This window comes from Podarcis erhardii (genome assembly GCF_964252035.2).
Source record: "Podarcis erhardii genome assembly, chromosome: 12".
In the NCBI taxonomy this organism is placed as follows: Eukaryota; Metazoa; Chordata; class Lepidosauria; order Squamata; family Lacertidae; genus Podarcis; species Podarcis erhardii.
In genome coordinates this window covers 10,318,163-10,344,732 of record NC_138513.1, presented here as the reverse complement: position 1 = coordinate 10,344,732, position 26,570 = coordinate 10,318,163, and the positions used below count along the sequence as shown (strand labels likewise).

Below are 26,570 nucleotides of genomic sequence, written 5' to 3'. Positions count from 1 at the left end.
CCCCACAGAACTTGCTCTTAAATCTGATAGAGCCTCCATGGGTTTATTTTTAATTTGGGGGGGGGGGGATTTCAATTAAAGAGCAGAGACAAAAATACATAAGACATAAAGAAAAGAAAAACCTCACTGTAATCATGAATCTTGATTTCTGTGTATTCCACTTTGGGCATCTGTCTTTCTGCTACTGCCTTCTGTACCTTTTCATTTACCTCTAGGTCAAAGAGTTCTGGAAGAACAGGGAGAAAAAAATAATCCAAGATGTCATACATACAACGCATTTGTTAATTCTATACTGACAAAGAGCAGCCAATATATTTTTTTCCCATTATGCAAAACTGGAGGGCGGGAGAAGTGGAGAAACAGAAGCGCAGAATTTGCAAAATGGGCAATAACTAGTTGGAATATGATGGCCATTGGGAAGCTGACAGCGTAGGTGTGTGTTATGAGAGAAGTTCCTGTATAGCTCAGTTTGCAGAACATGAGACCCCTAATCTCAAGGTTGTAATTCTGAGCCCCACTCAATGATCCCTGCATTGGTCCCTTCCAACTCTAGTATTCTGTGATTTTGTAATCTCTGAACTTTTATTTTAGCACAAAGCAAAAGTCTGCTGAGTCTGCAGAAGACTGTCCTCTTCAAATAAGCCTTCTAAGAAGAGATTTAAAAAACAACAACATCCCAGTCGATACCTGTATTAGATTCGAAATAGTTTTTATACATGTAATCGTTTTAACTATTTTTACACACGTAATGGTTTTTATTGTTATTGTGCAATTGTTTTATATCTGCCTTTATGGCATTGTGGAATTCCTTCAAAGTGCTTCATAGGAAGTGATCTATAAATGAATGAATAACCACCATTCTGAAGCTTCAGCCCAACATTGCCCATTCAGAAAACCACCCAACTTATACTGATCTGCTGTTTGACGTTTATTATCATCTTAATTATGTTCAGGAGCATTTCTCCTGCTACCATTGATCAATACTGGCTGCCCCAGGTTTTAGCTGCCACTAACTGCAGGTTTTCATTGCGGCTTTACTGTGTGGTGCTGTTTCTTTTTCAAATCCTACAGTCGATCAATAGATAACTCAAGAGAGAGGGAGGCAGGGAGTCATTAAATCCAGCCCTTCTCACATTTTTCCTTAGCATCTGATCAGCACCACTGATGCCTCCTCCTCCTAATGCATGGCTTTACCTGGATTGGGGCATTGGAGCAGCTATACTTCTGACAGGGATTTGCACTCAGGAATCAACAAACACAGAATCCACGTGGTGCAAAGGAAAGGTCTACATTTGGTGTTTCTTCAGAAGAAACACCAGTGTTACCTATGCTCATAATAACCTCAAGCTAAACTCTACTTTGTTGGTAACTCTTTTTTTTAATCATGTGCATATTTGCAAGGTATTGATGATGCATTCTAGAGATTGATGCACGTATTTGACAGGGAAGCCAGTGAGCTAACAGGCTGGGAATTTGAGGAGGAGAGATTTTCATTTATGCATGAATTATGATAATCTGTGCTTGGACCACCCTAAAAATGGGGGCGGAGGGGGGGGGGACAAAGCTTCTTTCTCCCCTCCACCCAAGTGTATCGTTTCTGCAACTCATAATCATATTCTGGGCTCAAGTGTTTGTCTCCAATGAATTAAAAAGGAGAAGAAGTATCACAAAGCCTGCCAATTCCAATCAGTGTGCCCCCCCACTGCTATTTCAGCAGGTGGGTTTAATGGTTCAATGAGTATTCAGACTTGTTCCTGAAAAGCCTGCTCTCATCTTTATTGAAATCATAACCCCAGCGAAAGCTCCAAAGCAGCAGACTATTAAGTTTGGTTAAATGTTAGGATCCTCATTTAATTATGGCTCGCACAATTAGCTTTATCAGCAGAAAGAGGCTGGCCACGCCGGGACTCCAGAAAAGCCATTCTATTTGCTCACATAATTGCATCAAGAGGAAGGCGGGAGCTGAGTGGGAGAAACAAGAGGAGACTGACATATCTCCCAGAGAATTCTCAATTTATTTCCCTGCCTTGGGACCGCTGGGAACTCTTGTCTGCGCAGTACAAATAGCCGGCTCTTAATTAAATGTAAGCACACCATAATATTTGGTGGGATTTACAGTTATCTGATTGCTGCAGAATAGTCCCTTAATGTGGCCTCGTATTATGAAGTAAATAGAACTTTGCTAACACGAGGCCATCACAATGGCTTTCTTTATCCAATATGGCAAGAGAGCACCGTATAAGAACCAGGCATACGATAATCAAATGCAAAGCGAGGCAATTTGGTGAAGCTTTGTGCTTGCCTATATTTATTTATATCACACTTATCTGGGAGTAAGGCAGCATGCATTTAGAGCACATGACTTCCCCCAAAGAATTCTGGGAACTATAGCTTGTTAAGGGTATTGGGAACTGTAGCCAACTATGATTTCCATTTTGCTTTGGGGGAAGCCATGTAGTTTAAATGCATTGTGTTTATGCAGCCCAAGTCCCAATGAACTTCAGAACAGACACGGCTAGGCTTGCAATGGCTATATGGTTATTTTGCTTTTCCTGAGCCTTCTTCCTCTATCCCATCTCCAGCTTCACCTTCCTCACCTCTAGCCTTGCTTGAATGCATTTTCTCGAAGGTACCAGTAGTTCTGTGCTGAACTTTTGAAAGGTTTTGGTTTTGCTGTGAAAGTCAGCCATCTGTGGTGAGTGAAAAATCCTTACTTTCTGATCTTTCATACAATTGATTCTGCATCTGTTTGTAGACCTCATTCTCCTGATCTGGTGCTACTTGAGAGGACATTTGCTCCCAATGTAATCTCCTAAACTCAGCACTTCCCAAACTTGTTGGACCACTTGGAAATGAGGATCATTATTATTTAATGCATCTATAAACCACCTTTCTCCCAAGTTGGGATTCAAGGCAGCTTGCAACATGTAAAAACAACATAATAAAACATATTTAAAAACAACACAATGAAATAAAAAGTAAAAAACAAATTAGTAATTAAAATACACCAGAACACATTTAGAGACAGCAATTAAAACACAGTTTGTCCAGTAATCAGCACCATTGGCAACTAACTTTCTGAACAGGAAGGTCTTAGCCTCCTGGTGAACAAAGAGGGAGTCAATCTAACCTCCCTTGGGAAAGAATTCCAGAGTATGGGAGAAGCTGCAGAAAAGGCTCTGTTTGCTGGGGATGTCAGCTGATCACTTAATAACTCCCCCGACTTAGTGCCACTATCATCATCAACAAAACCAGCTCTGTATTATGAAAATCTTGGGCCCTTAGGTCAGGGTGTTGAGAAGTTCCAGGTGATGTCCTCTAGCCTTCCTTTCCCCTCTTCTGTCAACTGACATAATTGCTATCCAACACCCCAACTATTATTCCACACTTCTAAGCAACCTCTTCCCCCTCTTCTTCCAATCTAAACCCAAAACATGGTTCATTATATTGTCTTTCAGCAGGCCTTTGACCTCTGGTGGGAACCTTGCCTTTCTTTCCAATTTCCCCCCCTCTCCCCAATTACCGAAGTATGAAATGCCTTCTCCTACCATGTGATGACCACTTACTTTGTGCATCTGATGTGTTGTGGACTGTTACCAGTGGAACTCTTGGACCTTGTAAACAGAGAGAAAGAAATGCATCACATTAAAAAAAAACAAAACAAAACAAAAAACAAAAACAGAGAGAGAGAGAGAGAGAGATGCATCTAAAAATTATATTTAAGAGCCTGATTCCGAATCCCTTGGAGCCAGCCAAGGATTACATTTCATGGAAGGCTGATCCAAGCAGCAAATCACCCAGGGATAATTAGCAACCACCAAACAGAAAGACATGTAAGACAGACAGCCTTTCCCGATGGAGTGCTCAGTGTGTCTTCTCTAATTTGTCAATATTTTAATTAGCGCAAACACAATTAAAATCATTTGCTTTTTTTAGATGATTCCAACATCATGCAATTTATGCCGCACAAAGCATTTCTATCTTTATGCACCTGATGGATGGGGTTCAAGGGAAATGAAAGCTTTAAAGATGCAAAAATTTCTGGATAGTTTACTGCTAACAACAACAAGCTGTCATGGCCCCCTGGCTTCAGAAATCACCACAGGACAGGATACGGCAAGGTAGGTAGATAAATGCAATGTGCTGGAGGTGGAGAAGAGAAGGCAGTGATCACTGCTGTCAAAGAAAGCATGCAGACAGATCTAGACCATTAGATCAGTGGTATAAGTAACTTCATTGCATTTTGTTTAGGTATACAGTTTTCATTCCCAGCTTCAGCTCAAGGGAAACCAGAACACAGCTGTGCCCAGCACTGATTGGCTGGAAAAACCCAGTGATGTCACTAACACACACACACACACACACACACACATCTGAAGCTGTCTTTCAAGGTTGTAGAAATTGATTCTCAAAAAAGTTCAGAATGGAAAGAACTGCATGCTGCATTTTCAAATCACACGTGGGCCTTAAAAAATAAAGAAGCAGAGAGCTGCCTGGAACGGGGGAAGGGCAAGACAGACTACCAAACCAGCAGTCAATCTGCATGCCAGCATGTCAGTCAAATGTGTTGCAATGAGCCTGAACGGCAGGAGGAAGGAAGAAAGAAAAAAAACGCAGGCATCTGTGTTCGCATGTGCATGTGTATCTGTCCCCACTCAGAGTGTGACAAATACTCAAGTGTCCCTGCTTTTCGTCTGTGAAACACTGGCACATATGAATTTAATTATCCTGCTCACACATTCAAAATGCATGCAGGAAATGTAAATGATAAGCTCTTTGATGACTAAACATATTATGTGGAGTGTGAGATATTCTGTCAGAAATCAGCTTTCACAGTTTGCTCTCTTTCATTCTATTGAGAGGAGACAGGCCAGACAGAAAGTATGAGAATTTTGGAAGCACACAGTCAATTGCAGCTCCTACTTTGCTTGTGCAGCAGCCCAGCAGAAGTGACTCTTGTTCTAGATCGGTGTTTCCCAAACTTGGGTCTCCTGCTGTTTTTCAACTACAATCCCCACCATCTATGATCATGGGTCCTGCTAGCTAGGGATGATGGGAGTTGTAGTCCCAAAACAGCTGGAGGGCCGAGTTTGGCCATCACGGCCCTAGAGCATTCAGGAACATGCCGGATTCCATCAGTCTCCACTGGTGGGCCATCTGAATGGGGCCAACACCCTTACAAGGGGGAATTGCCATCATCAGTCCAACGTTAACCAGATAATGGTCTAACCATGGCAAGGAAGTGCATTGCACTCCCCCTCTCTTCAGTCCTCCCAGCACTTGGGGCAATGATCCCATTGAGAGTGTGCCCTGCCTGGTGTGCTGGACCGATGAGAGACCCATGGTTGTCATGGAGGCCATGAAGTTTTGAGTTGGGTCCAACAGCAGCCTCCACATGGATAATGAGGTACTCCAACAATACCCTACTTTATGCCACTGCACTGGGTGAAGTTTCTCTCTGGTGCTTGCACAAGCATTCCCAGGGCAACAGTTTCTCCTTTGCTCAGTTCCTCCCCAAGTCCAGGCTAGGTAATATACCTCTCTGTTAGGAATCCAGGAATACTACGTATGTTGCTTCTGGGTGGAGCTCATGGATAAAATGAAACCTGCAAACAATAGTAGATTTTTTTCTTCTTCGGTGGCTTGTGATATCATAAGCAACTCATTTCCTTCTCACCTCCCCAGTTTAGTGTGAGCATGAAACCCAGGATCCCGGATGTGTGATCAAAAGTGCCTGTTTGCCATGTCCAAGCACTGCAGTCACAGGAGGAGGAAGGCTTTGATTACCGTATTTTTCGCCCTATAGGGCGCACCGGCCCATAGGGTGCACCTAGTTTTGGAGGGGGGGAATAAAGAAAAAGAAATTTATTCCCCCCCCCGGGTTTCGGGATGCAGGCTGCGGGCTCCCAAGGCTTGCGGACATCTGCCCGAAGCCCGGGGTGCGCTGCGGAGCACACCCCGGGCTTCGAGCCAAAGATACTGATGAGGCTGGCCACATTGCCCGTCTCCAGATTGCCATCGTGGTGCCTTGGGTTCTGCGGCTACCGCTCCCTGCGCGGCTTCCTCAGCGGGGAGCTCCCCGATGGTGCACCCTCGCCTCGTTGCGCAGCGGCACCCTGTTTACTGGGGCAGTAAGGCGGAGAGGGAGCCTCGGCCGGCTGCTTGCCGGTATCCCCCGTTGAAGAAGAGCAGCCGCAGCCGCCGCAGCAGCGCCGCGCTAGCCGATTAGCTTCCCAATCTGGGGCGAGGTTCCGCGGCGATGGGGGAGGGGCGACGCTGCGAGCCGCTCGCTGCCCAAAGTGAATGCAAGCGGGAGCAAAACACACTGTCCGTGCAAAACACACTGCGTGTCTCCGCAGAGCAGCCCGGAGAACCTCAACATCTGCCGGGCTTTGGGCTGCAGGCTGCTGTCCGCAAGCCTTGGGAACTCCTGCCGGGCTCCCCAGGCTTGCGGATATCTGCCCAAAGCCCGGGGCGTGCTGCTCAGCGCGCCCCAGGCTTCGGGATGCAGGCTGCTATCCGCAAGCCTAGGGAGCCCGGCAGGAACTCCCGCCGGGCTCCCCAGGCTTGCGGATAAGTTCCTGAAGCCTGGAGAGTGAGAGGGGTCGACAAAAGCCTGCATTCGCCCCATAGGACACACACACATTTCCCCTTCATTTTTGGAGGGGAAAAAGTGCGCCCTATAGGGCGAAAAATACGGTAATTTAAATGCATCACATGGAAGGCTATGATGATCCTGCAAAACGAGCACAGTTTATTAGCTGTCAGCAACATTAATTATATCATTGGTGAGCAGGGGCGCCGACTTATAAAAAATATTGGGGGGGCGGGGGCCCATACCGACTTATAAAAAATATTGGTGGGGCCCAAGACCTCCAAACCGCTGCTGCTGGGGGAACGAAAGGGGCGAGCCCCGGGCTGCCCTGACCTTAAGTGAACCTGTGAGGGCCCGCCCTTTGCGGCAGCCGATTGGCTGCCGCCGTGGGCGGTGAATATTAATGAGCTAGGGGGAATCCCCGCTTCTCGCGGGGCTGACGCCAGCCCCGCGAGATTGTTGATGGGTCGAGAGCCCGCAACCCCACCCCCTCTCTAGATCGGGAGTGGCTTTGTTTTAACTCATCGTCAAACAAGGAAAATAAAAAATACCAACATAATTTTGTGATTTTACAAAGCATAATATAACTAATAATTTTCTTAAATTATTGGGGGGGCAGAGCCCCCCCAAACAAATTTTTGAGGAGGCTCGGGCCCCCTCAGGCCCCATGGAGTCGGCGCCTATGTTGGTGAGACAGAGCCATGCTAACATACAGCTAATGCCTAGACAATAAGCACAGTAGCTGGGACCCAAAGCTTTGCACACAAACACAGTAGATTTAATCTGACTTATTCACCAGCAGTATCATCCATCCTTGAAAATCCCCTTCCCCTCAGGGTGAGAGGACCTCAGAGCAACACACCATGCAATGAAAGGGCTGGCAGTTTAAAGAAAAAAATGTTATCTCCTTTTGCCTATGTGGAAGTGCTATGCGTGTATGTGTACAAGTCTCTTCGAGTCCCAGCCTAAGTCATGTAAAAGCAAACGAAAACAGTGCATCTGGGAGCACCAGGTCCATGCTCTATTTTTGTCACAAATATAAATGGGGAAACACTGTTTTAAAACTGTGGCACTCTCTAGATAGTTGCTTAATTAATAAACATTAATCAGCATGTCCAATACCGCTAGCCAATTTTTTAAAAAAGCAGTTAAAACATTGCCAAGCGCTTTTGGAGAAACCCGTGGTTTTGTTTCCAAAGAGCGTCCAATATTTTCCCCCTTTTAAAAATCTCGTGGAAATCATGTCAGCGAACTAATCTGTATTCAGTGACAGCTACCAAAGCACAGAAACTGTACATGGGAGATGAGTGGAACAAAACGAAACAAAACGCAACGTTAAAGGAAAACCTGCTCTCTTTGGCTCAGCCGCAGTTATGTGCAGCCCATAATTTCAAACCACAAGTGAAACTCCCACTATGTAAACAATGAAAATTGAAATTGTCTCTGCCAGGCTCCAGCAGAGTATCTTTTAAGCAGCAATGAATGATTTAAAAGGGCAGCTGCAAGCGGGAAGAACTCAAAGGGCCTGGGTGCTGCCGGAGTATGATAATTGGCAACGGCCATCGTGCCCCAGCGTACAGCTTCCAATATCTCTTTATTTGCTAAGCCATGCATTATGTATAGCTTAACGCACCCCAGTTCATACATGGATACCATATTATCATACTAATAAACAAAGGCGCCGGGAGCGTTGGGGAGCCACCGGCTGTAATTAAAAGATCTGTCCTGTCAGTGGCGTGTTCAGATTCAACACCAGAGACAGATGTTTGTGGCATGTGCTGGCAATCACCGATATCAAAAAAAGTATATTGAACTGCTTTCCGAAGCCTCCAAGGCATTTATGTCATTCCCCCCCCCCACCGCCATGTTTCACATGCATCCTTCTTGAAAAGGCTATCAGTCGCTACTAGACACAATGGCTACACTCTTGTTTCCATTATTGGGGGTATTCTGAATGCCAGATGCTGGGTATTACAAATGGGGAGAGTGCTGTTGTGCTTTTCGGACAGGTATCTGGTTTGCCAACTTGAGAACAGGATGCTGGGCTGGACGAGCTTTTCTTTGGCCTGATCCAGCCAGGCTCCCGTTCTAAGTATTAAGATCATGTTGTTCCACAGGTGTGCATACAGCAAAGCAAAACAATAACCACCTATGCTGCCCTATTTTCATGCAATTTAAGAAGATGGATTTGTTCTGGCAGTTCAGGGGCTAATTCAGAGATCCCATTTTACATTATGGATGACTGGAAGGAATTGCAAGTGTGCAACTCCCCATTCGTGGGGCAATCTGCTTACCTGAAGGAACAGTTCAGATCTTCTAGACAGAGACCTGCTCCAAGGACCCTCTTCATCAGAGGCATGCTGCTATGTTTCTACAAAAGAGAGGGGCCTTTTCTGTGGTGGCACCCCAACTGTGAAATGTCCTCTCTAAGGAGGCTCACATCATGCTGACATTAGAAACTTTCAGAGCCAGGTGAAGTCCTTCTTCATTGGCCCAGGCATTTTGGATGATAGTTGTTGTTGCTAGCATGTGTCTGGTTTTTGGAACAGTTTCTTTTCTGTTTTTCTTTATTTTTAGCTTTCGGAATGTTTGTTTCATCTTGTATTTTGTTATACTCCTTTATTGGTTTCAGATTTCATTTATATGTTGTGTGAATTGATTTTACACACACTTCTATACACTGATGTGGAATCTTTCAGTGAAGGGTAGCTAAGAAATATTTTAAGTAAATACCAAGCTCAAGATGCAAATCTCCTGCTCATTCTTATCTGGAGCCACTCTTTACAATCAGGAGGACTAGATGCTTACTTTTTAAACCATCGGAATGAAAAAGTAAGCTGAGATCTCAGTTTTCTTTTAACAGATGTGCATGTCACACAAACAATGTCGATAAAGTGGCATTTTATATTTTGGGGGAAGGAAAGAACTTGCTCCCCCAAAATACATTTTACATTTGGTGGCTTCTCCCTCTTTTAGCCCCCCCCCCGCAAGCAAGAGATTCTTGAGTGCCTGTCTTTAACATTCCTGCAGCGCTCACAAAAAGTTAAACAGGTCTCTTGAAATCAGAAAACAATAAACCTAATAAAGACTCCAGCTGGCACAGAGGGTGAAAGAAGCAGCTCTTCTCCAAGCTCTAAATCTTGAGGGATGGGAACATCTGCACTTAGACTCTCAAGAATAATGAGTTCAGGCAAGGTCATTCATCAAGCTGGAAATAAACACACACACCCCTCCTGTTCTCAGTACCGTGTGATGACACCTCCATTTCTTCAGCTTTGTTACTGAGGGCACTAGAGGGATTTAGCTGCTATCATCATTGATTGCTTGAAAGGGGAATTGGACCATTTAGGGCAAATCTGTGCTACTGAATTAAACTGGTTTCGCTGTCTATTTCCTCTGCCCAGAGAACCTGGGGACTATCTGGAAGGGAAAGGTACTAGGGATCTCTAACAGAGAATTATCAGCACCCTCTCCATCAACTATTCTTGCCAGGATTCTTTGGCAGAAGCCATATGATTAGAGCTCAGGATTTGACCCAGGAGAAAAAAAGAGACAGTCACGCAACCGGGAAATTACACAAAACAAATGAAATACTGTGAAAATCCCTGAAACGAGAAGTAATCGACTAGAAATATTATCTTATGGGGAAAAAATAAAATTGAACATAGAATTGAACAATTTTGATCATTTAAGGTTTATGATTTCTCTATTTCCTTCTGAGGAAACTGAATAGTTCAGTGAAACGAGGTTTGTAGCTGGCATCCCCTTAAGGCTTTGTTCAATTTTAGGTTTTTCTAATTCAAATTTTAAACTTTTTGATTTATATTATTTTGTTTCTTTCCATAAGATAATATTTCTAGTTGATTACTTCTCGTTCCAGGGATTTTAAGGGTATTTCAGGATTTGACCCAGGCTGAACCATCTTCAAATCTCCACTCAGCCACCAAGTTGACTTGGTAGCCCTAATCCAGTCACTATCTCTTACCCCAAGGGTAAGACGGTCACTATTTTGGGGTGAGATTTGGGCCACATTCACACCATACACTAAAAGCACTCTTATACCACTTGAGCAGTCATGGGGAATCCTGGGAACTGAAGTTTAAGGGTGCTGGGAATCATAGCTCTGGGTGAGTCAGCATCCTTAACAAGCTACAATTCCCAGGATACTTTGGAGGAAGTCCCAACTGTTAAAGTGGTATAAAAGTGCATTAAAAGTATGGTGTGGATGTGACCTCAATCATAAACCAGGAAATCCAGGCAGCACAACTAAAGTTGCTTTGCAGCTGTTGCACAACAAACATGCTTTCCCATAAAATTATATTATTATTTTTTTACAACACAGGCCTTGACTGTTTTTGGCTGGTCCAATATGTCCATCGCTGCAACCCGGAAGGTGGTGGAGCAGGGCCTAATGGGCTTATGTGCATTTTGCCAACACAATGAGGGGTCAGGAATGTAACCCCCATGCAAAACAGCCATTGCCTGTATAAGGAAAGTGATGTGGAAATGCATAGGAAAATGCGGGATAACGACTGATACGTCATCTAACCTCCCCACAAACAAATCAGAATTAATCTCAGTACATAGCCACCATCATCTAACCGCCTTATAAACCCTGTGCAAACAAAATAGGCCGAATGCTCAATAAACAAGCTGTCTGGAAGCAACCTAACTTGCCTCTCAGAGTAGTTATTACCATGTCTAGCTAGCTGGAGAACTCCGTGGTGAATTATTTGCCTCCAGATGAATTGCACAGCTCAGTACCTGTGTGCTCTGCCATACCCCTTTCCTAAATATTTGCAAGTACAGTAAGGAGGCAAAACTGCTGTGCTGCAGAACCATCTGTTCTGGTCAATTACACGGAGGCACAACAGCCAACCTTCACTCCGTGTAAAAGTCACCGTTAAACTAGAAGCCGCCAATCGCTTTTCTCCATTTCCTTTTATTTATTTGTCTTTCACGTCAGCAAACAATTAAGGGTAATTTATGTTAAATTAATGGTGCTTCACACCACAATGAAGTATTTTATAACATACAAACCATTGGTCTGCTCAGAGGAAGCAGAAACTTAATGCCGACATCCGCACAAGTGACAATTTGAATTAATCACAGCCTACTTTAATAACTATGTTGTTAAAGGGTGACAGAACAGATGTTCTCTTAAGAAAAAAAAATTAAGTGAGTTAATAGTATCCTACTTTTAATCTGGAGGAGCTGCGTTTGTGAAGCCTTGGGTTTGGGGGCAGAAGACCTCCAATCTTTTCCCTCTCAAAGAGTTAACGTGAGCCATGCACAGCGGAGGCTCATGACCTGACCATCACTCAGAATTAAGGGCACTAGTCCTCTGGAAAGAGGGACCAGCAAATAAATGCAAAAGATGGCCATGTGCAAAAGACTGATTTAGTCTGGCTGTGCTCTAAAACATCAGAAACTAATTTACGCTTCCCGAGCCACAGGAAAAGTGGCAAAAGGTCACAACTTGCCCCCCAGCACTAATTAAATTCCTGTGCTGGAGGGGTACACAGAGAAGGAGGTGGGAGGGGGGAAGAAGGACATCTTCATAATCAGCCTTCTGGAAGGGAATAATCTTGGCCAGAACAGTTAACACATTCAGTGACTTAATGTGTAAACAGCAAGCTACAATCCCTCCCAGGGAAGCATGTCAATGCACTGCTCAGTTCTCGACAGGATGGGCAGAGGGGGAATTCTGTCACACAGAGGTTTCTGAGTTGCCTGCTTATCGCTGCGTCAATGCACTGGCCTTCTGATACTTTATTTTATACTAGTACTTAGCTCTGGCTCATTTGCACTTTCCAAAGTGCGGCTGTAGGTACAGACATGAATGATATTTACCAGTAACAAGACCATTGGAGTATGGGACGTGGTGGCGCTGTGGTCTAAACCACTGAGCCTAGGGCTTGCCAATTAGAAGGTCGGTAGTTTGAATCCCCGCGACAGGGTGAGCTCCCGTTGCTCGGTTCCTGCTCCTGCCAACCTAGCAGTTCAAAAGCACGTCAAAGTGCAAGTAGATAAATAGGTACCACTCTGGCGGGAAGGTAAACGGCATTTTCGTGCGCTGCTCTGGTTCTCCAGAAGTAGCTTAGTCATGCTGGCCACATGACCTGGAAGCTGTACACCAGCTCCCTTGGCCAATAAAGCGAGATGAGTGCCGCAACCCCAGAGTCGTCTGCGACTGGACCTAATGGTCAGGGGTCCCTTTACCTTTAAGACCATTGGAAAATGTCAGAAACTTATGACATTCCTTAGGTAGGATATTCAAAAACATTTTTAAAAGGGGGAACATTAGGCATATCTGCTCAAAGGCAGGTGGTGTGAAGCTGTAACCCCCTGCAGCTAGATCCTGTATAATTTTTTATTCTAATGGACCGGCACAGCTATCCAGATTTGCTCTGCTTTGGAGAAAGCATGTAAATAACTGTGAATCAGCTCTTAATAACTGGCATGTCTCATGTTCCAGCTTTATTATTGAATATTATTCTTAAAGACACACGTACTATATCTATCAGGCATATCCAACAGGGTAAAAAGAAAATAAATGAACTCTGCAGGAAATACTTTAAAGAGCTTTAGATCTGTAGCTGCAGGGCAGAGCCTATAAATGCTAAGCTTGCGGCAAGGTTTAATTCTAACAAGTTCAACGGTGATATTTAATTCTAACAAGTTTGACGGTGACATGGGTGAGAAACAAGTAATCAAAACAACACAATCACATTGCCTTGAGCAAACATCCAAAAGCTTTCAGCTTCCCTCCTTTACATTGCTGCGCGTTACAGAGACCCTGCTGCAACCTGAACGTTTACAACCCTGCACCATGCATGTTTAATCAGAAATAAATCCCACTGAATTCAACAGGATATACTCTCAAGTAAAACTGTAACCTTTGCCTCCAAGCCCTACAGCATCCAGCAAAGTGTATCAATTCTGCTTGCTAAAATGATGAGAAAGCCGAAAGTCTGTCCAAGCCAGGTTGTCTTGAAAGTGGGCAAATGTTTATTGTGGCTTTCCTCATTTCTTATGGCAGCAAATTTGAGAAGCTGAGAGGTCCACAAACAGCTGTTCTACAATGGAAGGGTTGGCAGGGACCTTGTTTCCATCTGGCTTAATGCTTGGTGGAGTTGCAGGGTGGGGAGAGGAAGCAAAGGAACAATTGCTGCTTAGCCCAGATCTCATTACCAGTGTTTTACATCATATATCCTGGAAGCAGCTGGCTGCCTAGTCCAGCCTTCCTCAAGCAGGTACCCTTCAGATACCCAGACTTTGGCTCCCATCAGGCCCAGCCAGCAAGGTCATCCAGTGGCAGGGACTGGCTGGATGACGAGGAATGGTGGGAGGCACCAGCTGGGGAACCCCCAAGGGACACCCCAGAGGAGGAAGGCTCAGAGCCAAGGGACTGGTGGTGGGACACTGAGGAGATGTCAGAGGGAGAAGAGTGGGGGTGGTCGCTTTTGGATGCTGAAGAGGCAATGGGGTTTAGTGAGCAAGGCAAGCCTGTGACAGGGAGCAGCTCAGACTCAGAGGCTGAAGCAGAGAATACAGGGAGTCTGCCTCTCTTACTGTGACCAGCTTCCCTTCCCCCTTGTCTCCAAAGGCATGTGGAATGATGTGCAGAGCAGAACAGAGATTACAGGTACCCAGACACAGTTTGAGACTGCTTGGGAAACATCTGGCGGGAGGAGCCTTAGAGGGGGTTGAAGGTGGGGGCCATCAGTCCTGGCAACTGCTCTATAGGGGCAGGACCTGCCGGGAGTGTTGTGTACCGTTTTCTTGAATACAGAATTTACTGCACCGAAAGACTCTGCTTCTTGTGGGCTGACCTGCTTCTCGACACGCACCCAGGGATGGTGGGAGTTGTATTCCAGCCACACCTGGAGACCACCTGGTTGGGGGTATCTGGCCCAGTCAGCCACGCTTGGCTCCTTTTAAAGCCTTGTACAGCTGTAGAGTGATTCCTTATCGGCACTATTAATAAGGTGGCCTGCTTTGCCGCATGGTTATATGACAATACGAGAATCCTACCTTCGCAGGTCAGGATGAAATAGGCCATGTTGTGGCTGAAGGATGTACTGAAGTATGTGCAGTTGTTTATCAGGTCACAAGAGAGGCACTGCCTGTTGAAGGGCCCTTTAGTGCTGGCACTGAGAAAGAGGAGAAAACAACACGTCTGATTATTCAGCTGGCAGTGCTTGGAACAGGGATAGTGGATTTGGGATGGCAGGACCTTGGACAGAGTTGGGTGATTTCTCAACCATGTGTTTAGGGGTTGGAGCTGCTCCTGGGCATGGTGTGATGGTCTAGTCCACAGCAGCTTTGGTTTTTCGAACTGGGAAATGGCAGTGGCTCAGTTGTCAGGAGAATTCCCCTCCCATGCAGAAGGCCTTGCAGCTCCAGGTAGACATGGAAGAGACCCCTGCCTGAAACCCTGGAGAGCTTCTGCTGCCAGCCACTGCAGGCAACACTGAGAAAGATGGCATAAGGCAGATTCCTATGTTCCTAATCCAGCCCACCCCCCACATCCCCATCTGAAGAATCTGGCAGGCCCCCGTTTCCTCTGCTGGCGGGTGGCGCCTCCACATGTTGGGAAGCAGGAAATTGCCCCAAATCACACACCTGCAGAGGAGTGTTGGCAGCATCAAAAACCAAAGGAAGCAAAAGAAGATGCTTCTAAACAGTACTGGAAAATACCGTATTTTTTGCTCTATAAGACTCACTTTTTCCCTCCTAAAAAGTAAGGGGAAATGTGTGTGCGTCTTATGGAGCGAATGCAGGCTGTATAGTTATCCCAGAAGCCAGAACAGCAAGAGGGATTGCTGCTTTCACTGCGCAGAGATCCCTCTTGCTGTTCTGGCTTCTGAGATTCAGAATATTTTTTTTCTTGTTTTCCTCCTCCAAAAAGTATATAGAGCGAACAGTACGGTACCTTCCAAAAGCAATAGTTGCTGTGACAGCAGAGCCTTGGTCTTATGCCCCTAAGGAAGCTGGTCACCACCTGGGAATTTTATTGCTTTATTAGCACTATTATCATTTGAAAATGTTTTTCTTCCAGTACCATTTCAAGCCTTTATCTCCTCTTTGTTACTTTTCAACTGTGCAGCTCCGGCCCCTCTTTTGTTCTACTGGAGCAGACCAGAGTGAAGCCTGCTCCGACTCGGTCCGCTCCGGTTGCCCCTGCCTCCCTCAGGCTGCCGTGGATAGGCCAGAATTTGAATCTGGGTTTGGTGGTACCCAGCAGGCTCCATGACAGCCAGGGGAGCGGAGCAAAGGTCAGAAGGACGGTGTGGCTGCGGGAGGACGGGGAAGCCTCACCCACTGGGGTGAGCGGCCATTTCTCAAATTAGAAAACCACTTGTAAATCTTTTGGGAAACTGATTGTTCTTTCGGGAAACTGAGTCCTCCCCCACTTCTGTGACACAATGCCACGTATCTTTTTTTTTGCCTTACTTTGCACTGAATTTGCTCAGGTGTAAGAAGAACTGATAACAACCTCTTTCAAGGAAAAGTCTAGACATTGTTTCTTCCATGAAAATAAATCATACCTGTATAAATGTCGTGTCCTTGGTAACTCTTCTGTGCTGAGGAAATAGCTAGAATAAAATGCACATAGATTATAACCAGTTTTTTGAGAGCAGAATTTCATCTGGGTTATCTGCATAGGCACAAACTATTCAGAAGAAAGGTGGAAGAGAGATGCCCCCATGGACTCCTTGCACCCTAGAAACATTATTCTGATGCCTTTTAAGTTCTAATTTCAGTTTTTGTTTTGTTTAAAAGAAAGTCTCTATTCCTGTGGCTGTAAGTTTGGAATGGTAAAATGAACAGAAAAAAGAGGCAAAATTATAGGGGGGGGGGACTTTACCCCTAAAGCTCATGGTTTTCATGTCTACATGATTGGACCTGCCTGTCATGCAGGCAGTGGTGAAAACCTATGTGCAAATTTGTTTTGCTAAAAAATGTCATCCTGGCAGCAGTGCACCAATGGTCTCATGCAGATGTTACACATATGGAAAGAACTTTAAAAGAAAATGCAATATGGTCACCAAATGCAGCTGAACACACATTTGTCAAAATCGTTAAAGGTAAAGGTAAAGGTACCCCTGCCCGTACGGGCCAGTCTTGACAGACTCTGGGGTTGGTGCGCCCATCTCACTCAAGAGGCCGGGGGTCAGCGGTGTCCGGAGACACTTCCGGGTCACGTGGCCAGCGTGACAAAGCTGCATCTGGCGAGCCAGCGCAGCACACGGAAACGCCGTTTACCTTCCCGCCAGTAAGCGGTCCCTATTTATCTATTTGCACCCGGGGGTGCTTTCGAACTGCTAGGTTGGCAGGCGCTGGGACCGAGCAGCGGGAGCGCACCCCGCCACGGGGGATTCGAACCGCCGACCTTTCGATCGGCAAGCCCTAGGCGCTGAGGCTTTTACCCACAGCGCCACCCGCGTCCCCCTGTCAAAATCGTTAGCTACATGCAATTAAATACACAAAATTAGCCCAGCCTTCCAGCTGTCAGATGAAAATTTCTGAAGAAATTTTATTATTCAGCAGTTATACAAAGCAATAGAAAAAGAGCTGTCCATTGTACTGATTTTAAATGGATGTTCTATTTAAAAAAAGGCTGGATTAAAAGGCACCCAAATGCTTCAGAAATTCCATGTTTGCAATACGACAGTCCCCACCCCTGAGAAGCAGCGTTGAATGTCTTTGAATACTCTTTTTACATTGGAAAAATGTTTATGTGTGTAGCAGTAAGCCAAAGGCCAAGTAAGATATATCCAAAATGCTCCTTAAGCCACTGTCCTGAAGTTACTTATTCCACAGTAGTATGGATCATTTTAGTTGGTAAAACATTGGACAGGAGCATCCTCACAATAATACTCTGATTCTTATGCTTACACCCATTTCACAGAGGAGACTTTCCTACTTACCAGAGTAATGCGAGGGAAGCCTAGCTTCTGTATTTAAGCACATTAATATCACAGGTTTCAATCCAGAGCAATGCCCACTGTGTCACACATAAGCGCTCCACTAATCCAGTTACCCTTGCAGTGCTGTCAATTGAAACTTCTAAGACATGGAAGCTGACTTGACATGGTTTGGTGTTCCTTACATTTTATGGTGCCTTTCCTCATATCCCAAAATCCTGGTCACATCCCAGTCACCCGATGTGATTGACTCTAAATCGTTCCTGCTGCTGTTGGGCTGCCGAGAAAGGAGGAAGAGATGAATTTCAAAACATAGAGCAAGGTGTTCTAATGATGATCAAACATATATCGGCATTATTTTCTTCAGAGCAAGTTTTCCTGATGTCCCTTTTCCTGATGCATTTTTTAAAAAGACACTAATTTATTCTTCTTCTATCCTCCTAGAAGTGAAAATAATAAATTGAGCCAATTACAGATAGGTAGCCGTGTTGGTCTGCCATAGTCAAAACAAAATAAAAAAATTCCTTCCAGTAGCACCTTAAAGACCAACTAAGTTGTTCTAGGTATGAGCTTTTGTGTGCATGCACACTTCTTCAGATACACTGAAACAGAAGTCACCAGACCTTTCTATATAGTGAGAAGGTGGGGAGGGGTATTACTCAGAAGGGTGGTGGGAATGGGTGATTGGCAGATAGCTGTGATGAGCCTGTTGACGACTCTTAATGACTGCAATAGGTCTTACAGGAAAAAGCAAGGGGTGAGAAGGTGAAAAATGGCTTTGTCATGTATAATGAGATAAGAATCAAATGTCTCTGTTCAGACCAGGTCTCTCCATGGTTTTAAGTTTGGTGATAAGCTGCAATTCAGCAGCTTCTCTTTCCAGTCTATTTCTGAAATTCCTTTGTAATAGAACAGCTACTTTGAGATCTTGTATAGAATGTCCTGGGAGATTGAAGTGTTCTCCTACTGGTTTCTCTGTCTTGTGGTTCCTGATGTCGGATTTATGTCCGTTTATTCTTTGGCGCAAGGTTTGGCCTGTTTGTCCAATATAGAGAGCTGAACAACATCACACATACCATCTCGGGACTATTTAATTGCTCATCGTCTAACATTGTGTATGCCATCAAATGCCAACAGTGTCCTTCAGCTCTCTATATTGGACAAATTGTGCTATTGGGCTTCTGAAGCCTCTCCAAAAGTGGCGAAGCTGAAGCAGAGACAGATGAGCGGAGTCTGATTGGGAAAACTCTACTTATTGCACTTTTGTCTCACTCTTTCTCCAAAGAGCTCAAGGTGGCCACAACCCTGTGAGGCAGGCTCTATTGAAAGACAGGGACTGCCCTAAGGTCACCAGTGAGTTTCAGTGGGAATCTGAGCCCTCTCTCCCTAGCTTAAGTCCAGCGCTTTGGCTACAAATGGATGCTCGCTTTTCAGGGTCAAAGAAGTTGCATCTGAAAAACATACAGAAATGATTTCTTCTAAGGGAATCTAACCCACCCTGCACCCTAAGCCCTTAGTGCTCACACCCAAAGGAGCCTCTCTCCACTCTCTGTGCAACTTCCACTACCCACTAAAACCTGCTCACTCTGTGGGGCTGCAGCTGTTCCTCAGCCCAATTCTCCATCAAAGGAGACCAGTTCATTTTTCTTTGGTTGTTGCCCATCAATCCCTCTTTCTTTGGTCTGCAAATTATGTTTTTCATTTAAACCCCTTTTGCCAGCAGATTCCACTGATAGCAAGCCAGCCACAGGATTTCCTGCAAAACACTGTTTGTGTATCAGCCTACTACAGTACTCAAATGTCGTTGTCTTCAACAGATGCACATTTTCTTGGAAATGCTTTGCATGTGATATGTCTAGGTGTTGACTTGTTAGATCGTCAAAACTGCCAATGTAAGTGTGTTACAGGGGTGGGGATTCTGTGGTCTTCCAGATGTTGTTGGACTACAACGCCCATCATCCATGACCACCGGCTATGCTGCCAGAGGCTGATGAGAGCTGGAGTCCAACAACATCCAGAGAGCCAATATTCTTGGTATATTACTTTTCACCCACACCCAAAAAGGCGTTTAGCAGCAGCAGAGCTTTGTCTCACCTGTGATGAAGACATGGTAATGTGGTAAAACTCGCCTCTCCCTCCCTGAGGGATGGCTCGGACAAAGAAGAACCTCCTGCCATCTCTGGAGAAGACGGGCTCGTCGTTCTGCAAATACCAAGCAGTTGCAAATGAATGCACAGATAAATATTCATGAATCATGAAAGAAACCACTCAAGACAGCAACCGTGCCAGTCCCATCCTTCTGCCAGGCTCCTTCAGCCACATGTGGATTCAAACCATGTATCTTCTAGGATTGCGGCTGAAATCCAGCTCAGTGAAAATTAGGCTATCCTTGTGCAAAACACTGTGGGCACAAGTTGTAGCTTTACCAGCCTTTTGCCTTGGTCCACAATGCGTTCCTCCCTTGATTGGTTGCTCCCCTTTCCAGATGCAAAATAAACTGACCTGCTTCTGTTTATATGCTTGACTTGCCTGCCTGCTCTGTCCTTGGAAACTCAGGCCCCATCTGTACTATACAATTTAAAGCACTAAGCAGGCACAGCTTCCCACAAAGATCCCTGGGACCTGTAGTTTGCTAAAGGTGCTGAGAGTTTTTAGGAGACCCCTTCTTTCCCTCACAGAGTTGCAATTCCCAGCATGGTCTAACAACCCATCCCTATTCCCAGGGAACTCTGGAAACTGCAGCCCATGGGTAGGCAAACTAAGGCCCGGGGGCTGAATTTGGCCCAATCACCTTTGGCCCGCAGATGGTCAAGGAATCAGCGTGTTTTTACATGAGTAGAATGTGTGATTTTATTTTAAATGCATCTCTGCGTTATTTGTGGGGCATAGGAATTCATTCATTTCCCCCCAAAAATATAGTCTGGGCCCCCACAAGGTCTGAGGGACAGTGGACTGGCCCCCTGCTGAAAAAGGTTGCTGACCCCTACTGTAATCCCATGAGGGGAACAGGGGTTTCCGAATAACTCTCAGCATTCTTAACAAACTACAGCGTTTGTTACACCTGAGCACATTCAGTCCCTACGCCTTAGCATTCACAGGTCATACCCTGGAGCCCCTGACAAGAGTAGTAGTAAGGTAGCAGGGAGCTCCTTCCAGGTTCTAGGGCTATATCTTGTAAACAGCATACAGCTGAGCTGGCTGATCCTTAGAATCTTGAAGCCCTGCAATTCCAAAAGCTTCTGCTGTTGCTGTTCATTGAGAAGCAGCTCTGTGACTCTGATCAAGAGAAATAACCCTCAGGAGATTTTGGGCATCGCAGCACTTTGATGTTCAAATATATTATCCCTTTGCACAGTTAAAACAAAAAATCACAGGCACATACAATGGCCTACAGAGAAACAGCTAGAAGGCACCAATTGTATAGATTTCTGTTAAAAGAGTACACAGCTTAATACTTTGTTTCTGCCAAAGACTACCAACTAAGCTGGGACAGCTGATCCAGACTTTGCTATCTGTCTACATGCCTTCCCCTCGCAAAACACTGCCATTCTGATTGACTCAATGTCAACACCAATTATAATTACTCTGAACCATGGGCTTTTGCTAACCATGGTTCAGAACCAAGAGCTGTTTGACTGAGGAAACCTCTGCCCTGTTAGCCCTACCATTTTCAGGCAGGGCAGTCCATCATCCAGTTTGAACATCTCCCTACCCCACCCCAGTGCCCCTGATGACTTAGTGGTCTGGGGGGGGGGGGAAAGAACCCCTTTATTATGGCATAAGCTTCATGGAATAGAGTCTACTTTCTCCTGGGCCTGCAGTAGCCGACTCTCAAGAAGGCCTCTGCTGAAGGAGAAGAAGAAGAAGAAGAAGAAGAAGAAGAAGAAGAAGAAGAAGAAGAAGAAGAGGAGTAGTAGTAGTAGTAGTTTGGATTTGATATCCCGCCTTTCACTCCCCTTCAGGAGTCTCAAAGCGGCTAACAATCTCCTTTCCCTTCCTCCCCCACAACAAACACTCTGTGAGGCGAGTGGGGCTGAGAGACTTCAGAGATAAGTGTGACTAGCCCAAGGTCACCTAGCAGCTGCATGTGGAGGAGCGGGGAAGCGAACCTGGTTCCCCAGATTATGAGACTACCGCTCTTAACCACTACACCACACTGAAGCGTAAGCTGGCAGTCAACAGTTTTTCCGACCAACTCTTCCATCTCTTTTGCTGCATCTAACACAAGCGCACAGATTTAGCATCCCTAGACAAAGAGTAGCTTTATTATAGAAAGGTAGGTTCCTATGTCACTGTTGATCTGTATTGAAGTGTGTGTTTGCTTCTCTCAATTTGCCCCTTTGTGGTTCTGCTCTGTTGCTTTTGAGTGTGGAACCTTTTATTAAGGAGATGGAAAGACCACTATTACCTGTCTGTGCAGCCAGGCTACGCTCTCATCTTCATGTTTCTGAAACAAAGCAACATAATTAAAATATTATACTGTAGTTTGCATCTATTATACTTTGCTCATCAGGGCAGAAAGCTATTTGACTCAATTCCAACAATGGCTGAGCAAGCACAGAGGAGCCCATCTGAGCATGATTTATGAGCAGGCAACTTGAAAGGCCTTTGCTCTTGATTAAACAAGTGAATGTGTTTAAAGCATGGCAGTAATCTATGTGAATAACAGTAAGAGAATAATTATTCACATTGTTTGTAAGCAACCCAGGGTTTTGCTTGGTGGAGGAACACTGAAACGCCCCCCCCCCTTCTACCACACACCTGGGCCAAGCTATGCCCCAGGCCACATATGAACACCTGTTTGAGTGGGGATCCTGAGTGTCAAATTTCTCCCCATCCCAATTTTTGTGTGGGAGATGAATAATGATGAGTAACATGGCTTGCATCAGGTGGAGCTTTTGCATTGAGGTCTAAGTTGGCTCCTATATTACATCACTGAATGGGGGAGGGGATGGTCGTATGCCACACCTACACAACCACCCGAAAGACCTAAGTCTTCAACAGGTGGCTCTGGAGCTAATAGCAGGTTGCTGACTGATCTAAGCTAGGCTGAAACAGGAGCACTTCCACCATACAAATGCAGAGTGAAAAATGTAAGAAATGAGTTCTAAAATGCATGTTTGAATTAAAGCTGGACCCTGAGTCTCAAAAGACTGAAGAGTACTGGCCCAATTGGCACACTTTTAAAAAGGGATCCAGGGGGAATCCTGGAAATTACAAGCCAGTTAGCTTCACATCTGTCCCAGGGAAACTAGGGAGTTTCCTCTTTCAATTCCAGTTGCATGCATCTTTTGCTTTCAATGCACACAAAATGTACCCCGGGTCGCTCACCTTTTTCAGGCTTCAACAAATTGGTGCAGACTACAAATGCCAAACGAAAAGCTATGGGTGTTCAGCTGCCTGGAATCAAAACACTGATACTACTATTGAACATTCAACTTGTTTTACTTGTAAGGTGCCCTGAGAACTTGCACGTGGACGATACATGCTGCAGGTAAATAAAAATGAATACCTTTGTGCAGACTCCAGTTGTTGCATCACAGAGAGTCAGGATAGAAACATTCTGTGCCCTGTTCAGCCAGTTTACTGCAACTTTGGTACTGGTTGCCCACTTCACCATGGTTATATAGTACTCCCTAAAAACAAATGAAGGCATGTGAGTGCTACTCTTACATGTACTTAGAACACAATTTCCCTTCACTGCACAGACCCAAATATTTGTTTTTGGAATGTGGACTATTAATAAACTTGATGCAGAACGAGACTACAATATGTCGTGATTGTAACAAGTCCAGGATTCATTTTTGCGTTCCTCTCTTTGAACTTCATCTGAATTCCCATACTACCTACATCATAATCAGCCCCTTGCCTGCTTATTGCTTTTTTATGTTCTCGAGGCATGCAGCGTGCCACTTCTCCCCCTTGAGCTAAGAAAGGGGTAAATGACTTGATAATGAATGAGTGTCGCAGTTGTAAGACTGACAAATCATGCAACATTATCATATTCAAGTGGAATGCACAGGTCAAAGTCATCTTTAAATTATAAGACAATGACTTTTCACAGTGTGTACAGTCCATAAAATTTTTATGAGTTCATTTGTTTGCCATAAAATATGTATAAAGGAGTTGTTGCTCTCGTTGGGATTAATGTGCTGCGTCGCCGGAGAAATCGCTTGCATTCTGGAAAAGATTTGCTGTGCATACAGAGGAGGAAGGACTCAGAAGGATGAAGACGATCTGATTATCCAGCAAAATAAGAAGACAGAGCACAAGCATTCTGCTGCAGGGCAGAACAACTGAGTTGCCCATGCCTAGCATTTGAAGTTTGGGAAATATAATGGTGCACTAGAAATTCAGTATCATAAACATTTTTTCTCTCCCTCTCTTTCACATGACAGTTTGGCACCAGCATATTCTCTAGGGCAGTGGTTCACAGTTGGTACCATGGAGGTATCAATGTTTTCAATAGCTTGGCTTTTGAATTAGCAATACTAATTGAGCTAAGATGTATGGAAGTGAGAGCTGGACCATAAAAAAGGCTGATCACTGAAGAATTTATGCTTTTGGATTACGGTGCTAGAGGAGACTCTTGAGAGTCCCATGGACTGCAAGAAGATCAAACCTATCCATTCTGAAGGAAATCAGCCCTGAGTGCTCACTGGAAGGACAGATCCTGAAGCTGAGGCTCCAATACTTTGGCCACCTCATGAGAAGAGAAGACTCCCTGGAAAAAACCCGGATGTTGGGAAAGATTGAGGGTACAAGGAGAAGGGGATGACAGAGGACGAGATGGTTGGACAGTGTTCTCGAAGCTACCAACATGAGTCTGACCAAACTGCAGGAGGCAGTGGAAGACAGGAGTGCCTGGCATGCTCTGGTCCATGGGGTCACGAAGAGTCGGGCATGAGTGAACGACTAAACAACAACAAGCTAATTAAGAACCACTGCTCTAGGAAAACAGCTTGTTTTCCTTTTGTTAATAAAACTAAAATAAGCAGAGAATGAAAAACTCCTTCCGACAGTGTTAAGAACACAATATAAGAACATAAGGAGAACCTGCTGGTTCAGGCAAGTGGTCCATGTAGTTCAGTATCATGTTCTCACAGGGACCACCCAGACGTCTGTGGGAAACCTGTAAGGGGGGACCTGAGCACAACAGCACCCTCCTCTCTTGCAGTTCCACCAACTAAAAACATGCTGCTTCCAACTATGGAGGCACAGCCGTCACGGCGAGTGGTCACTGATAACAAGCTTGCACAATTTAAGAATCAATGTGAAAGTAGGACAAATTGTTGTCTCCTACACCTTCTAGAAACCCAAAGCAGCTGGAATCGGGAGGTTTTCCAACATGGTGTGATGGCTATATTTATGTCTTTTCTTGAACTTGGTGGTGAATTATTATTTTTTAAATCAAAATAGAGAGAGGCATTCAGACAATCCAAAACTGGGTCACAAAACTAAGGGTTTGATGACGACTGATGAGAACCAGGGATTCCAAATCTTGCACGAGGAATATGTTGGACCAGATCGTACGGTTTGTGTAATTATGATGGTGATGATATATTACTTTCTGGTTCAATATGATTTATTTTCAGTTGGATTAATAGTTACAGAGGAGTGGTTCAGAACATAAGAAGAGTCCTGCTTATCTAGTCTAGCATTCTGTTATCATAGTAGCTAAGCAGATGCCTACAGGAAGCCCATGAGCACAATTGTGTTTTCCAGTAATTGTTATTCAAAGGCTCATGCTCCCCAATAACTGGGTGCAAATGTCAGAGATTATAAACTCAGAATTAAACATTGTTCTTTGCTCAGTCTGAGATTAGAGCTCATTTCAGCATATATTCTGGACCATTCTGAGGACTATGTATTTTATAAATAGTTCTAAGTCATGTCTAAATAGTTAACCTTTGAATGCCTAGGTCATCTGAGCAGACTTTAAGGTGAGCTTTGAACGTGCTAAATTAAATCTGAGACCTATAATATACCCCACAGAGTACAGATAATTAACCTTAGCAATATACTGGACACACTAAACAGCACAAGCTCATTGATTCAACTACCCTGGAGGGTATCCAAAGCTTTTAGTTAATCAGGGGTTTCAAAGAAGATAAGCATCGTTTCCATAAGGTTACCCTGACATGAAATCCCACTGCTTTCAAAAGAATTCATTTTCAAACTAAAACTACGGTATTTAGAATCACAGCACAAAACATTTAATGGTAAATTTCACTGTTTTAACGTTTTTGCTGTTTGCTGCCCTAGGCTCCTTTGGAAGGGGTGGATACAAATTTAATAAATGATAACAGTAATAAAAAATAAAGGTCAGAAATGGAGGTCAGAATGGAGTAAACATTTGATGTAATGGCACAGGTGACATTAGGTATGGTAACCACCCTGGAAACGGCAATTAGACAGGCATATAATACATTTGGGGTAAGTAGGTGTGTAGAGCTATACTTGCTTAACTGTATTGTGGGTCAGTATGATCCAATTCATGTTCTACTCAGAAGAGTTCAGTAGGATTTATTTCCAAGCCAATCATTCCCAGGTTTCCAACCTTAGCATGGCATTATTGTGGCATAGCCTTTCCAGTTCTGGTGTAATGGGCAAAGTGATAGACTCAGCAAGGAGTTGCTGGTTCAAATCATTGCTGGGCCATGAAGCTTGCTAGCAGGCTGCAGCCTAGTCTACCTCAACAGGGTTGTTGTGAGGATCAAATGGGAAAGCCTATTATTTGCCGAAGAGCGGGATTCAAATTGAATATCAAATAATTTTTTTAACAGATGCCTTTAAATAGACTGAAGCTGTTTTGTCTTAAATTTACAGCCACAGTGCAATCCATAGGCATGGAGTGTTATCAGCTGGATTTTCATTTTAAAATAACCCTTCTGAGACCCCTGGACTGATCTGTGCCGACAAGCGGATGTTTTAATGGCCTCAGCAGGCTAGTAATTTCTTTTCAGTCTAGCAATTTTTGCAATGGTAGCTAGAGGGGCCATGGAAAATTTGCATAGCCCAAGCCTCTCTGTCATCAGAGC

General features: G+C 44.6%; 1 protein-coding gene across 7 annotated transcripts in view; it reads right to left on the bottom strand.

Annotated features, from left to right (window-relative positions):
* Window positions 1-26,570, bottom strand: part of DPP6 (dipeptidyl peptidase like 6) — a 506,474-nt gene that overhangs the window by 16,118 nt on the left and 463,786 nt on the right. For all 7 annotated transcript variants that reach the window (XR_014150079.1, XR_014150080.1, XR_014150081.1 and 4 more), the window contains exons 11-18: window positions 23,042-23,165; window positions 21,938-21,976; window positions 19,624-19,731; window positions 17,715-17,806; window positions 16,150-16,197; window positions 14,633-14,751; window positions 3,567-3,614; window positions 128-226 (exon numbers count right to left, since the gene is read on the bottom strand). Coding sequence is in view for 1 of the 7 variants with exons in the window: in XM_081834265.1 (XP_081690391.1) it covers window positions 128-226; window positions 3,567-3,614; window positions 14,633-14,751; window positions 16,150-16,197; window positions 17,715-17,806; window positions 19,624-19,731; window positions 21,938-21,976; window positions 23,042-23,165 (677 nt within the window). In the remaining 6 variants the exon portion in view is untranslated. The remainder of the gene's footprint in view (window positions 1-127; window positions 227-3,566; window positions 3,615-14,632; window positions 14,752-16,149; window positions 16,198-17,714; window positions 17,807-19,623; window positions 19,732-21,937; window positions 21,977-23,041; window positions 23,166-26,570) is intronic.